Source organism: Onychostoma macrolepis, chromosome 08 (genome assembly GCF_012432095.1).
Source record: "Onychostoma macrolepis isolate SWU-2019 chromosome 08, ASM1243209v1, whole genome shotgun sequence".
In the NCBI taxonomy this organism is placed as follows: Eukaryota; Metazoa; Chordata; class Actinopteri; order Cypriniformes; family Cyprinidae; genus Onychostoma; species Onychostoma macrolepis.
The window spans coordinates 9,249,428-9,262,709 of NC_081162.1; the positions used below are offsets into that span (position 1 = coordinate 9,249,428).

The following is a 13,282-nucleotide window of genomic DNA, read 5'->3' on the forward strand; positions in this document are numbered from 1 at the left end:
CCTCATGTCCCCACTTTTCAAAACGCTTAGAAATCACACAGAATGGAGTGTATTGAAAATCTGAAATAGCACAAAGTTTCCTGTAAGGGGTAGGGTTAGGTGTAGGGTTGGTGTAGGGCAATAGCACATACAGTTTGTACAGTATAAAAACCATTACGCCTATGGGATGTCCCCACTTTTCACAAAAACAAACATGTGTGTGTGTGTGTGTGTGTGTGTGTGTGTGTGTGTCTATGTGTGTGTGGGTGTGTGTGTGGATGTGGGTCTACCCAGCTGGTTGGCAGTTTTAGAAACTGTCCGTGATCCAGTGTAGAGCTATTGAGCTGCCCTAGGGCCAGCACTGATGATTTAGTGGCTGTGGACGAGGGGGAGGGGGGAAGCGGGGGTCGGGGCAGAGGACAAATAGAGCAGGTGGGGGTGAGGCGTCCTATCGCCTCCCTGTGGCCAGCCTGTCCTTATGAAAGTGGATGACTGAGGTAATAGACTTTGACTGCTGCTATCGGTCATAGAGTTAATAGCTAGATTCTGGGGAAAGATACTTTGCGCTTGGCGTTAGTATCATAGCTCCAGAGAGCCTGCATACAGAGAGAGAAAAAATGCCAGAAAGCAATACATACTGTATGTTTTTTTTTTCCCCCTTTTATTTGCTATGGTCCCATTGGGAAAATCACAGACCCTCTAGGGTTTGAACTCACAAGTCTCCAGCTGTCAGGGTTCCCATACATTTTAATCAACGAATTTCCATGATTTTTTCAGCGGTCCGTGATGGATAAGGATGTTTAATAATCATTTTATAGAGACTACACTCACACAGAGCAATTTCTAGCCTATTAAATATTTTAGAGCTCAGCAAAAATAGAAAAATGTATGTTCATTATAGAGATTTCCATAACCTTCACTTAGCTTGTTAAGAATTTTATTAATTTCCAGGCCTGGAACTGGCAATTTTCAAATTATTTGATATTTCATATCTACCAGTATTTTTAAACATCATTAAAATAAGAGATATTTACTTAAGATGAAAATTTGTGCAATATAATTTAATTATCTTCCATTTCATTTCTATATATACAATGAATGATTTTTTTCTTACCCTATCTTACTTTTTTGTATAAAAAAAAAATACATAGAAAATCTGTTTTCTATGGAAGCCCATTTCCACCACAAAATAAAAAAGGTAATCGTGACTTTTTAGCTCTGACTTTTTTTCTTGCAATTGTGAGTTTATACACAATGTAAAAAAAATAAAATAAAAAAAATAAAAAAATTACTGGTAATTTTCTGCCAGGACAAAAGTCTTTATATGTGTATTTATTACATTTTATTACATTTAATACACTGAAAAAAATGTTTAAGGTAAGTGGTCGCAAACAATTTATTTTAGCTACATTTAATTAAAAAAAAAATTTGTTGAAAGTTAGTCAACTAAATTTGTTTATTTAAATGTGCTTAAAATAAATCGATTGCAACCACTTACCTTAAAAAAATTTAGTAAATTCAATTAATCATTTTTTTCAGTGTACTTTATTATTATTATTATTTGTTTTTTTACATTTATTTATTACATATTTTATTACATTTTCTTTTACTCTTTGGCGGGAAACAGGCTTCCATAATTTTCTATAAACAGGTCTCAATATCTTAATACATATTGATTTTGTTTAAATGATTTTTCAATATTGATACTCAAAACAAGATAAAGAATGCTGATAAAAAAAAACAAATGCAGTGTGACTGTAGGTACCCTATGCCATTACATTTCCATTGCAACCTGGTAACCTCGACCTTGAATGTGCACTCAATACTTGTGGCTGAACCTTGCTGCTAAACTCAGGCTTATTCACCTGCTCAGGTACCTGTCAACCTCTCAATACAGTGACCTTGAAGCAAAAGTCATCCATCTTTCACTTTCAAATTGAAATTTAAAATGAACTAGAACGTACATCTCATAAACAATATTTAGGAAGACATGAGATGTCATTCCATCTCGTCTTGGACGACCCCTGTGGCGATGGATCTATTACTCTGGACCAGTGGGTTATAGGAAATTAAAGATATTTCATTTACAAGATGTGATGCCGTCTCCTTAGATATTTAATGCATATGTAGAGAATCAAGAGTATCCATGGGAACCAGGATAAAATGAAGTCTAACACTGACATTTAAATTGAACAGAAGTCAGCTTCCATAAAATAGAAACAAAAGAACAAAGGAACATAATTATGAAATTGGAACATGATTATGGGATTCTTCCAGAACTGTATATGTCATTCAAATTAAGTATATTATGTTCATGTCATAGAGTTTAACTTTTGAGGCCCTCTGGAATCACATAATGCAATTCTTATCAATCAGTCCCTTAAAAAATGTGTATCCTAATAAATTGTATCGGTTTGTATCTGTTTGTCCAATCAATGGAAGAAAGATAAACAGCTTCCAGACAAAACTATTAGAAAGAACTGTTAGATTGCATTCTCAGAATGACACTGTAAAAATTGTCAAACATTATTTTTTGTAGCACAAGCTACATTATGAGCACTATTGTTGTGTTTAATTTACTGACTACATGATATTAACTAACCACATAACATATTATCTTATAACAGCATATTATTGACAAACTTTGACACTCATCTGTGGCTGATTTCCTGATGGTAACATTGAAACAAGCATTTTCTGTAAAGCTGATTTGTGTATTGTGAAAAGCACTATATAAACTTGAATTGAATTGAACTTTAAATCTTCACTGTTTCTCCAGTTGTCTATAGCTTCTTGGCATCTGTAAGTTTGTCACGATATATAATAATTTAATGTACCATTTGGCAGATTCTCTCTAAGGTTCTCAACTTTGAAGAACAGTACTATGATCTCAGTAACTCCCTCAACCCCATTTGCCTGTATCTTAAGACAGAATCTCCTTCAGGTATAAACTCAGATCACAAGCCTTTTCTACTGCTCAGTGGCTTTCTTTAGTTTTCCCTATGGTAAAATTACTTACAAAGTGTTTGTCTTTGGTAAGACAACCGAGGGAGCTTGTGTCAAAATCAATTAGCCTTCTGTTAAGTTAAACCTGGTTCACTGCACAACGGTTCAAAATTAATTACGACTGATTCCGTGCCATACTGACAGTGTCCACAAGTGCACAACTCAAGCAGCAGCGGGTGATAAAGCGTCACTAATGCTGTGTTAGTAAAGTACTGCAATTCAGAGAGTACGCAATCAAAATTCAGTCTTAATTAAAACGCCTCATAATGCATAATGCAATGTATTACTCTGCTTTGTCCGAGTCTTATTGTCTTACACAATGGAGCGCTGCAGTGATGTTGTATTTCTGAAGGCCAACCCAGAAGTTTGCATCAGGCTAGTTCACTCAACAAAAACTCAACAGGATTTGTCCATTGCCTTTTGGATTATTACAAATTAAAAAATAAAAATAAAAGGTCTGTGACCTACAAAAGTTTATGATTCTTACATATTTTGTTCAACATGTTAATCTTCACAAATTTGTGAAGATTAGTTGAACACAACTTGTATGACTTTTTGAAGGCTAAACACAAGGGGCAGTAAAGAAAAAGCTAAATGTTCAGTAGGCTATAAAGTAACTACACCACTGTCACATGACCAATAAGCTCCCTTTCAGTCTTTATTTAAAAAACATTTTTCCTGAGAGTTAGAATAGCTTGCAAGAGTGTGATTATAAATGCAACAAGGCTGTAATGAGGTGTGCACACCAAAAGCGAATTTAATTATTTGCGCGAGTAGATTACATACAAAGTCAATGCAAAGACGGAATAGATATGAATTCGCATCAGGTGACGTGAACTGGCTGGCATGTTTCCCGCGAATGCGCAATATTCGCCTCAATCACGTCTTCCGCACAATTTCAGAAATTTTTAACTCAAGCAGAAAATTTGCATCACGCATTGTCGCACAAGCCAATCAGAGAAGAGCTTGTTGACAGGTCCGGTTCTATCAGAAAACTGTTTTTATTGTCTTTGTGTTTTTATTCGCACGAGTGACTCGAAAAACATTACGCATGTAATCTAGAGTGAGTAACGCAATGCAAATATTCACTTCGCTTTTGGTGTGCGCACACCATAAAAGTGGAATAGTGAGTAGATGAGTCTTTCTGTTCCTGAATTTTAATGTCCTCGACAACATCTGACGTGTCATTTAGCTACTTGTTAGGAATGCCTTTTTCAAGACAAGTTGAAACTTTTAAAAAATCACAAAGGAGTATTTCTGATGTATTTTATGTTGTAGAATAAAACGTGAGAATATCTTATGTTAACCACACACCTTATTTTAGGCATTTAACCAAAATCCATTCAAAAAATCGGAAGTGCTAAAGTGCTAAAACTCATTTCTGGGTTTTGGCTTACAAATATACATCACCCATGCAGCACTCTATTTAGATGGTGAAGTAAATTTGTCTCATTGTAAGTCATTTGAAAATTGTCATTTTCAGGCCTGTAGAAAGGAATAGAAATTTTGATAATGAACATGAATATTAATAGGCTATAAATTGATCTTTGTGACTGTTAAATGCTTCTTAAAAATCCTTATCCATCATAAGCCACTTGAAAAGTCATGGAAAAATCATGGAATTTCTTAATGGCTGGTTAGCAGGAGAGAGAAGATGTTATAACTATACATTCTGGGAGCAAAAAAAAGAAAATGGCCAATGTATTCATGAAAATATCTGCACAAAACTTAAAAAAATTCACATGTTCTTCCATCGGTGAGATGAATGGGAATGCTAACAGATAGCTTTCGCTTGACTGAGTAGTTGTGTGATGCCATTAGGAGATATTTAGACCAGCTTGTTCTGGATGCAAACATCACACTCCCTTGTGTTTAAATTCAAGGTATTCATGATAAACTGCAGACATGAAGAGAACAGAGCTTGCATAACCTTACATAGCAACAGGGAGCTTTTCACCAGTACCATTGAACTGCTCACACATATTCATCCTACAGAGGATACGCAGCCTTGAAACACTGGAGCCTTTAAATGAAATCTAATACTATTCCAATATCAGGTCATGCCTCTGTACTGCTTTTCCACCTCACCGTTGCACACATTCCACAGAAAGCAATTACTCTTTGTCAACTATCTAATCTATTGTTATGATGTTGGTGGAGAATCGAATGAATTCAACTCTCAGGACCCAAAGGTAAACAGTAAACTTCCCTTTCACACCAGCACAGAGTGTTCTCATGCTTATTTAGGCTTAGCCGGTACAATGATGGATGGATGAATGGATGGATGGCTGTAAAGACGGCTACATGGAGAGTGAGTAAAACAAGTAATGAGTGAAACGTGACAAATGTGCACATATTCTTTTTAGCACTATGTTCAGACAAAGATGTTTATGGTAAAGGAACACCTCCAGGCAGCTATTTTCTATGCAGGTAACATATTTGAATTCAGCAATCAAATCTGATCAAATCAAAGTGTTAAGATTTCTCCCATTAGTTTTTCTACAAGTGGTCCATTTCCTCCCTTTAATAATGTCTCTGGTTTAGACTACATTTATTCACCCCTGTGCATAATGCTGCACCTGACTGCATTTTCAGCATGTTTCACTTGCTTTGCCCTGCTGGGAAATGTGCCTATGAAGTTATGGCAAAAAATAAGATTTATAAAATACATTCAGCAGAAAATCACCTGCTGTAATGATAACACTCAGCTACTAAGTTCTTAAGTGGGACAACAAAACTGTTTATTCAAATAATTCCAAACCGACATGGGGAATCTACAGATAAACACCCTGAACCTATAAGATTGGATTCATATGAACTACTATGAAAACATGCAGTTGTTGTACCTAAAATGACCCTTTAGTGGCGTCATCTAATGTAGTCAACTCAAATTAAACAAATTTGTTTTTTCTGTTCAAAGGTTTGGGGTCAATAATTATTTTAAAGAAATTAATAATTTTATTCAGCAAGGATGCATTCAATTGACCAAACGCACTTATTTAAAATCAAGTCTGTTCTTTAGATCACACCTTTCATTAAACTGTCCTGAAAAAAAAAAAAAAGGATCACGGTTTCCACAAAAAATATTAAGCTGCACAACTGTTTTCAACCTTGATAATAGTAAGAAATTAAGAAAATTAGAATGATTTCAGAAGGATCCTGTGACATTGAAGACTGGTGTGATGGCTGCTGAAAATTCAGCTTTGTCTTTCTACATAAACATATAGAACAATTGAAAAAAACTTATTTTAAATTGTAATAATATTTCACATTATTACTGTTTTTTTTTTTTTAAATCAAACAAATGCAGTATTGGTGAGCATACGAGACCTCATTCAAAAAATAACTAAAATAAATTTAGAATTTTATATTTTATTTTTATATTTTTATTCATTTTAGAATTATATATTCTATTTTTTATATTTTTATTCATTTTACAAATAAAAATAAATCAAATTAAACAATTTAATTGTGCAGTGTTGCCAGATGAAAAAAAATTACTGTAGATTACTTTACAAACATTTTTCTTTGTAATCATGTAATATTTTCATATCCCCATCCAAAAGATTTAGCTTAGATTTATATTGTAAGCTTGCATTGGGATATGATCTCTGATGTAATGGAATAGGACAAGAACAGTTGACAACAAGGCATTAAGGGATGCATCTTCATCTCATAAACAATCTATAACAACATCTTGTTAACAGTGTTGAGGGAGTCAAGCCAATAAGCTTGGAATGCTCTGCTCACATGGGGGTTGGTACTGTATGCACGACTGCTCAAAAGGAGGTCAATCAATCGGTTTGACTCTGCACGGTTCAGTTGGCATCAGCATGATCAGTGCAGACATAAAGAATATTCCATAACCACAGGGCACATGAGCTATACTACCAAAACAGAATGACTCTTTTTCTGTAAAAGTGCCGGTAACTGTATAACTACTCAGAGTGGCTGCAATGTTTCTTGCAATGCAGCTTTAGATCAAATGCAAGATCAATTGATGGCATTGCATTTCACATAACCAGAGGGAACGGGATCATTTTGCGTTCATCACAGTGAATGTGTGCTCAGCTAACTGTGAGTTGAGTCAGACTGCTACATCCTGGCATTGAATGACTCCTCTGTTCAGGCCCAAAATGATTTCCAAGCAGTCTTACTGCAGTGCTTTCTAATGTATGGATAGTTTGACAGTGGACAAAAAAATGAATATGTGAAAGCATAATATATTCATGAAAAAATGCATCAGTGAGAATATCGGAAACACTCTCGTGCATCAAAATCTAGCTTGACTATAAATCAGAAATTGCATTCCAGCATAACAAGTTGAGTGAATATCAAAAAAATAAAAAAGATGAAAACTAGATTGTGTTTGCTTTAGAGCTGAATAACGAGCAGCATGGCAGCATCACATTGAGGTGTTTAGCCAAAGCTGATCAAGTCATATATATTCAGCTCATGCAAACATGACACCACGATGCTGCGTCCTCACCCTCCTTCCGTTCCGCCTGCACTGCATTACTTCTGGCTGTTACTCCAGCGAGGAGTAATGTCAGTACACAAGGACAGTTTTCTCTCATTCATGGGCCTGACAGCACTACCAGCTAATGCACATCCCATCCACTGCCACTGGACTCTACTTTTCTCAAATTGCACTGTATATATGAATAGTGATGTACTTTGCACACTCTGTGACAGAGGGGAGACTGGGGTTGCTTGTCATGTGGAGACAGAGGTCGCGTTAACCGAAAATTCTCCGTCATTGACGGAATTTTCTTAGCAGTGATGGAAAAATCTGAAGGCCGTCCGTCACTTTGACAGATTACACTGAGGGTGATCTATTGTAATTAATAACTGTAATTCCCAGCCCTGTCCAGCTGGTGGCGAGTGCGCTCCAGTGTGGCAGCAGAGCAGGGGATCATCAGCTCCAGAACAAAAATAAAACTCACAAGTCTTTGCTAGGCGAGTATCGTAAAGCGAATCGCTTGATCTGAGGTGTCTACAGCGATCTATCACGCCACATTAATGAGCGCCAAAACAGTATTTATTGCTTGAATTTCCTAATAAAATGGACAGAATTTGAAATCTGAGACTGTATTTCATATCAGAAGTAACAACGCACAAAGCTTAGCCTATTGCGATTTACTGGATGGGAGGCGCACTGTATGTAGCCTACTGTGCATTCATCAAATGAAAACAGCATCGATTGGGAGTTAAGAAAAGATATTGGTTCATAAAAATAAGAATCTATTAAAATAGAGTAATCGTTGTTTTTTTTATCCAGCTCTAGCATATTTCGTTGTTTTTAGTGTCCTCCGCTGTCACTGCTGTGTTGAACATGAAAAGTGACGCAGTCTCTGTTCATCTGTTCTCTTCATAAATAAATAAATGCATAAGCCTGCTGGTCCTCTAGGTTCATTATTAAAAATGAAAACGTGAACAAAAATAAAAGCAATTAAATATGCTATTATAATTAAAATATGAAAATTAAAATGACGGGTAATAATAGATTATGACAAAATTTTTTGACCCTGTCCATCAAAATTACGGACAATGTTAAAGTCTAACGCAACCTCTGTGTGGAGACATTAGTAACTTCACAAATGTGTTTTCTCTAGCAGTGGATTCAGAAAGCTAGCTCGGAATCTTTAATAATGAGAATAATTTTGCAACTCTTATATACACACACACACATATATATATATATATACATACATAAACACACAATAATACAATTCGTAATTAATTTCAATGTATTTCAAAATGTATTTTATTTTCATGATGGCAAGAAAATATAAAGAATTATTTCTTTATTATCGATGTTGAAACATTTATGCTGATTAATATTTTTGTGTAATATATATATATATATATATATATATATATATATATATATATATATATATATATATATATATATAACTATATAACATATAACTATATAATATTTTATATGTATGGAGGGCCACATACTCAAAATTAAATAATTAAATAAATGTTGAAATATATAAATAATCATTAAATATATAGTTAAATAATAAAATGCATAAATAAATGCATAAATATTTTTAATTATTTATTTTTTTGTTTGTTCATTCATTCAGTCATTCATTCATTTATTTCCTCCACATTTCATTTTCAGGGTTACGGTTGTTGGGACGTACATAACATATTTGAATGAATGAATGAATGAACGAATGAATAAATAAATGAATAAACAAATGAATAAATGCAAGCATGAATGAATGAATGAATGAATATTTATGCATTTAATTATGTATTTACCTATTTATTTATATATTTCAACATTTATTTAATTATTTAATTTTGAGTAATTTGGCCCTCAATATATGTAGTTCTTCATAAATGTCACTTTTTAGAGAGACACGAAATAGGCTACATACCAATAAGTACATATCACTGCAGTTTCCAAAAGAAATGACCACTATGGGCAGTAAAACTCCAACGCCTTTTATTCCTTTTCACACAAAATTTGATTAATAAAGCGTAATTTTCGCACAATTACTTGAAGAATATCATGTTATGACTTCAAAACAATATTAATATGCTGGGAGATTTGAAAACTGATGCTTTTGAACATTAGCATCACACATATCCAGCTTCAAATCTATGGGTTTTCATAGACAGTAGGTTTGTTCGGTAGCTCACGGAGTACGGAGACTTGAGAGGTGAGGAGCTCCGGTTCAAATCCCGTGTAACTACAGTTTGACAAAACAGTTCAAACCTGCATATAAGGAAGTTCAACAAATGTGTTTTTTTATATCAATTTTGCATTTGTCAACACTATCAGGTAGGTTTAGGGTTGGGTTTGGTGTAGGGCATATTTCCAACACGATAGAGCATTAATTTTTAGAGACGATCCCCGGATATTTGAATTCTGAAATGCCACAATACGTACCTGAAGCAACATAATAAAAACACAGCAATACGTACCTATATCAACGTAATAAAAACATGCCAGGGTTTACGTATTAAACCCATGTTTTAGCGCCACACAGTGGACATGTCTCTATGAAACTGCAGCGAAACGTGCAGCAAGGTACGTAAAAACAGTCTCGCTAAAAAGTGCCCCCAGGTACGTTTATGCCATGAGACCAGGTTTATCATTTCTATCAGAACAATATTTATATATTCTTTTTTATTTAAAATTTCAGTGAAAACCCTATAACAGGCTACTAATTGACAACATGTCCTGTTTATTAAAGTTGGATAAATACTAAAGTTGGAAATGTTCAGTTCAGTAGCTTTGATGTAGGCAAGGTGTCTATACAGAAAATGGCCATAGAATAAATACTCTGAGAAATATTAATGTGTGACTACTAGCCTCAATCTCCCCTACTGCCTTTCTTGGATCAATCATGTGTATCTACCAGACTATTTATCCATGGATCTGTTATCTCACAGAGCTCTTACCTTCAGTCAGGCCTATGTTGATGCTCCAGTAACTCTGCAGACACTGCATTTCCTTCTTCATTCCCCTCTTGCAGCGGCAGTCGAACAGAGCCATCTCCTGCAACACTTCCAGGGCTACCTGGCAATCCCTATTGGCCAACATGGTGTTCCTGTCCTTGCCTGCCAGACACTGCCTCATGATCCTGAAGCGATGGCTGCACTTTTGGTCCTGGTTACACTTCTCGGTGGCTCTTAAACAGTCCATTGACTCTTGGTGCCCAGATTCAGATAGAGCGGAAGAGCCCGACATGGAGAACACAAGCTCATCTATGAAGGAGGGTGGAGAGGAATGGAGGTTCAGGTATTTATTTATTTATTTTGACATACTGTATGGACTGATGCCTCACTAACACTAGTCTTCAACAGAATAGCAGGATTAAAGGTTTAACAAATCTTTATCTCTGACAAATGAATCTATAAAGACATCAGTGACTGCATCCACTCATTTTGTCATTATAAAATATTATTTTAGTCGATGACTAATACAGTCAAAGAGTGCAATTTAAAGACCATCAAGCCAGTGGCAATGACCAGATGATTGTGAAACCATTTTAATGACTCACAAGGATTACTTGACAGCTCAGAATGGTGTCAAAGTATGCAAAACATGCCTCGGAGAGTAAAATATCATATACATCACACAAAAGACTTCTAATTAGCATGACATGAGTCACCAGTAAATAACAGTCTTTTTTTAGTATTTGTTAAAAATGGATTTAATTAGCAACTGGCAAATGCTCTTTATACTTTCCTCATATTAATGCTTTATTATTGTTTTTGTTTTGTTTTTTCACAATAGTAACCTTTTACATTTCTTTCTATGTGTTTGAGTGCAACATAATTTTTTTTGTACATGTATGCAAATTTATTTTTTTGGTCATGGGGTCATTATAACGGAGGTGCAACCCACCAGTGACACCTACAGGTGTAAATACATCAGCATACTTACCAATCGCTTTTTTATTTTTTTCCTAAAACTGTTCAGAGCACATCAGAACCAGAATGAAAGATTCAGACACACCCTTGGACAACGAATCACTGGCGAATGCTTTGCATATTTTTCAGAAATAAAAACACTGAGAAATACTGCAAAATGCTCTAAGAATGCAAATGTGAAAAGACGACAATCTGGAAAGTAGTTAGATAACACTTTACATTACATGTTATTATATATATTAATATTACCTACTGTAGTAATGAAATTTCACATCATCATATCTATATAACTACACTGCAACATTAAAATTAATTTAAAGCATAACTGGCGATTGAATATCTATATCAGAATGTCCGAATGGTTAATACGTTCTGCAGACTTTTTAAATATTCAGCTTAAGTTTCATCATATGGTGCGCAGAAAGGATCAAGTCTTGTCAGCATGCAATGGCCAGTGATAAATCTACAAAGTGACCTTGATGAATCTCACCTTTATTGAAACATTTTCTATACGGTAATTCATTTTCTATGCACTGGCTCTTAATGAGTGGGATTTGAACTATAGGATACTAATTAGATCACAATTAGCCGTCATGTAAAACTATAAAATAACGTGATCAGTTACCTTCATTCAGAAGGAATGAAACGCAGCTCATGTTACTTGCATTACATAATTACCATAAATTTAAATATGCGAGTTTCATGAAGTGACAAGTTCATATGTTTTCAATTCCCATCTCCATACATGAAAACGTGAAATGTAATGAATGAATATCGTTGTTTTTCTGCTCGTTATCGAACTTGACCTCACCTTAATTTCACATAACTTCATAAACTACCATGGTTTCAAATAATATAATGCAATTCCCTAATTTCATTATCGTACTCACTGGAGGAAAGTACATTTAAATAAAATTAACATAAAGATTAAATGAAATTAAATAGCATGAGGAGATTTTGCTTTCAGTTCGTCTGAAAAAAGGCTGTGAATATAAACAAAAACTTACCTAAAAAGAGCAGAAAGCCGTAGATATAGATATACATGTTTCTGTTTCTGGTAGAGAGTCCGCGTGCGTTAAAAGGTGCCGTTCGTGCTGTCATATGTTCCCTCCAAATGACTGTATTCTGCTTAGTCCTCTTAAAATACCGATGCTGCTCTAAACGCTCTATGACCTTAAAAATCCCAAATTGTATCCAGCGTTTGTCGGACCATGATTCTTTTTCCCGTCTAAATAATCCAAAGCCTCATTTAAAGAGGGAAAAGTTCTCTATTCCGCTCAGGAGGGGAACTAAACCCCAGGTTTCCGTAGGAACCGTTTATTCGTGGTGGTTTCGTGTGGACAGGCGCATATTTCCCAATGCTTATGTTATATTCTCGCAAAGGACGCAAAATTGAAACGTCTGGCTCACTATAGCAACGCTCCTCTATAGGATATTCCCGCTCCCGTTTATCTCCGAAATGAAATTCCCAAGCAACGGCTGTGAGAAACTTCAGACGACGGAGCTCTGCGGACTGACTTCTGTCTCTGGCGGAGGCAGTGCGCTCCTGAGAAGCGAGGCATAAGCGAGCGCACGTGCCCCCGTTACGCGCTCCAGCCCACATGTTAAATGATCCGGCGACGGATGAGTTAATCAAAGCGCGAACAAACAGGGTGTCGAGCTGACTCAACACACTATGGCTAATTAATAAGTTTTAGGGCAAAGGATAAATGCAACTTTTGACAAGAGGTCAGTAACTGCTCTTGCAATTGTGTAACTGCTACACAAATTGAAGGATACCGAACTGTGAGCATTCAAGAAGCATTCATGGTCTCTCTGCCTGGCTAGGCTGATGTGTGGCTGGTTTTAAAAGGGCAATTTTCAGCTCCTCAGGCTAGATTAAAATGTACCA

General features: G+C 35.5%; 1 protein-coding gene across 2 annotated transcripts in view; it reads right to left on the minus strand.

Moving 5' to 3' along the window:
• The window catches only part of gfra2a (GDNF family receptor alpha 2a), a 95,813-nt gene extending 82,884 nt beyond the window's left edge, over positions 1 to 12,929 (minus strand). For both annotated transcript variants that reach the window (XM_058784955.1, XM_058784954.1), the window contains exons 1-2: positions 12,399 to 12,929; positions 10,417 to 10,722 (exon numbers count right to left, since the gene is read on the minus strand). In XM_058784955.1, coding sequence (XP_058640938.1) covers positions 10,417 to 10,722; positions 12,399 to 12,492 — 400 coding nt within the window. In that variant the 5' untranslated portion in view covers positions 12,493 to 12,929. The remainder of the gene's footprint in view (positions 1 to 10,416; positions 10,723 to 12,398) is intronic.
• Positions 12,930 to 13,282: the final 353 nt, after the last annotated feature.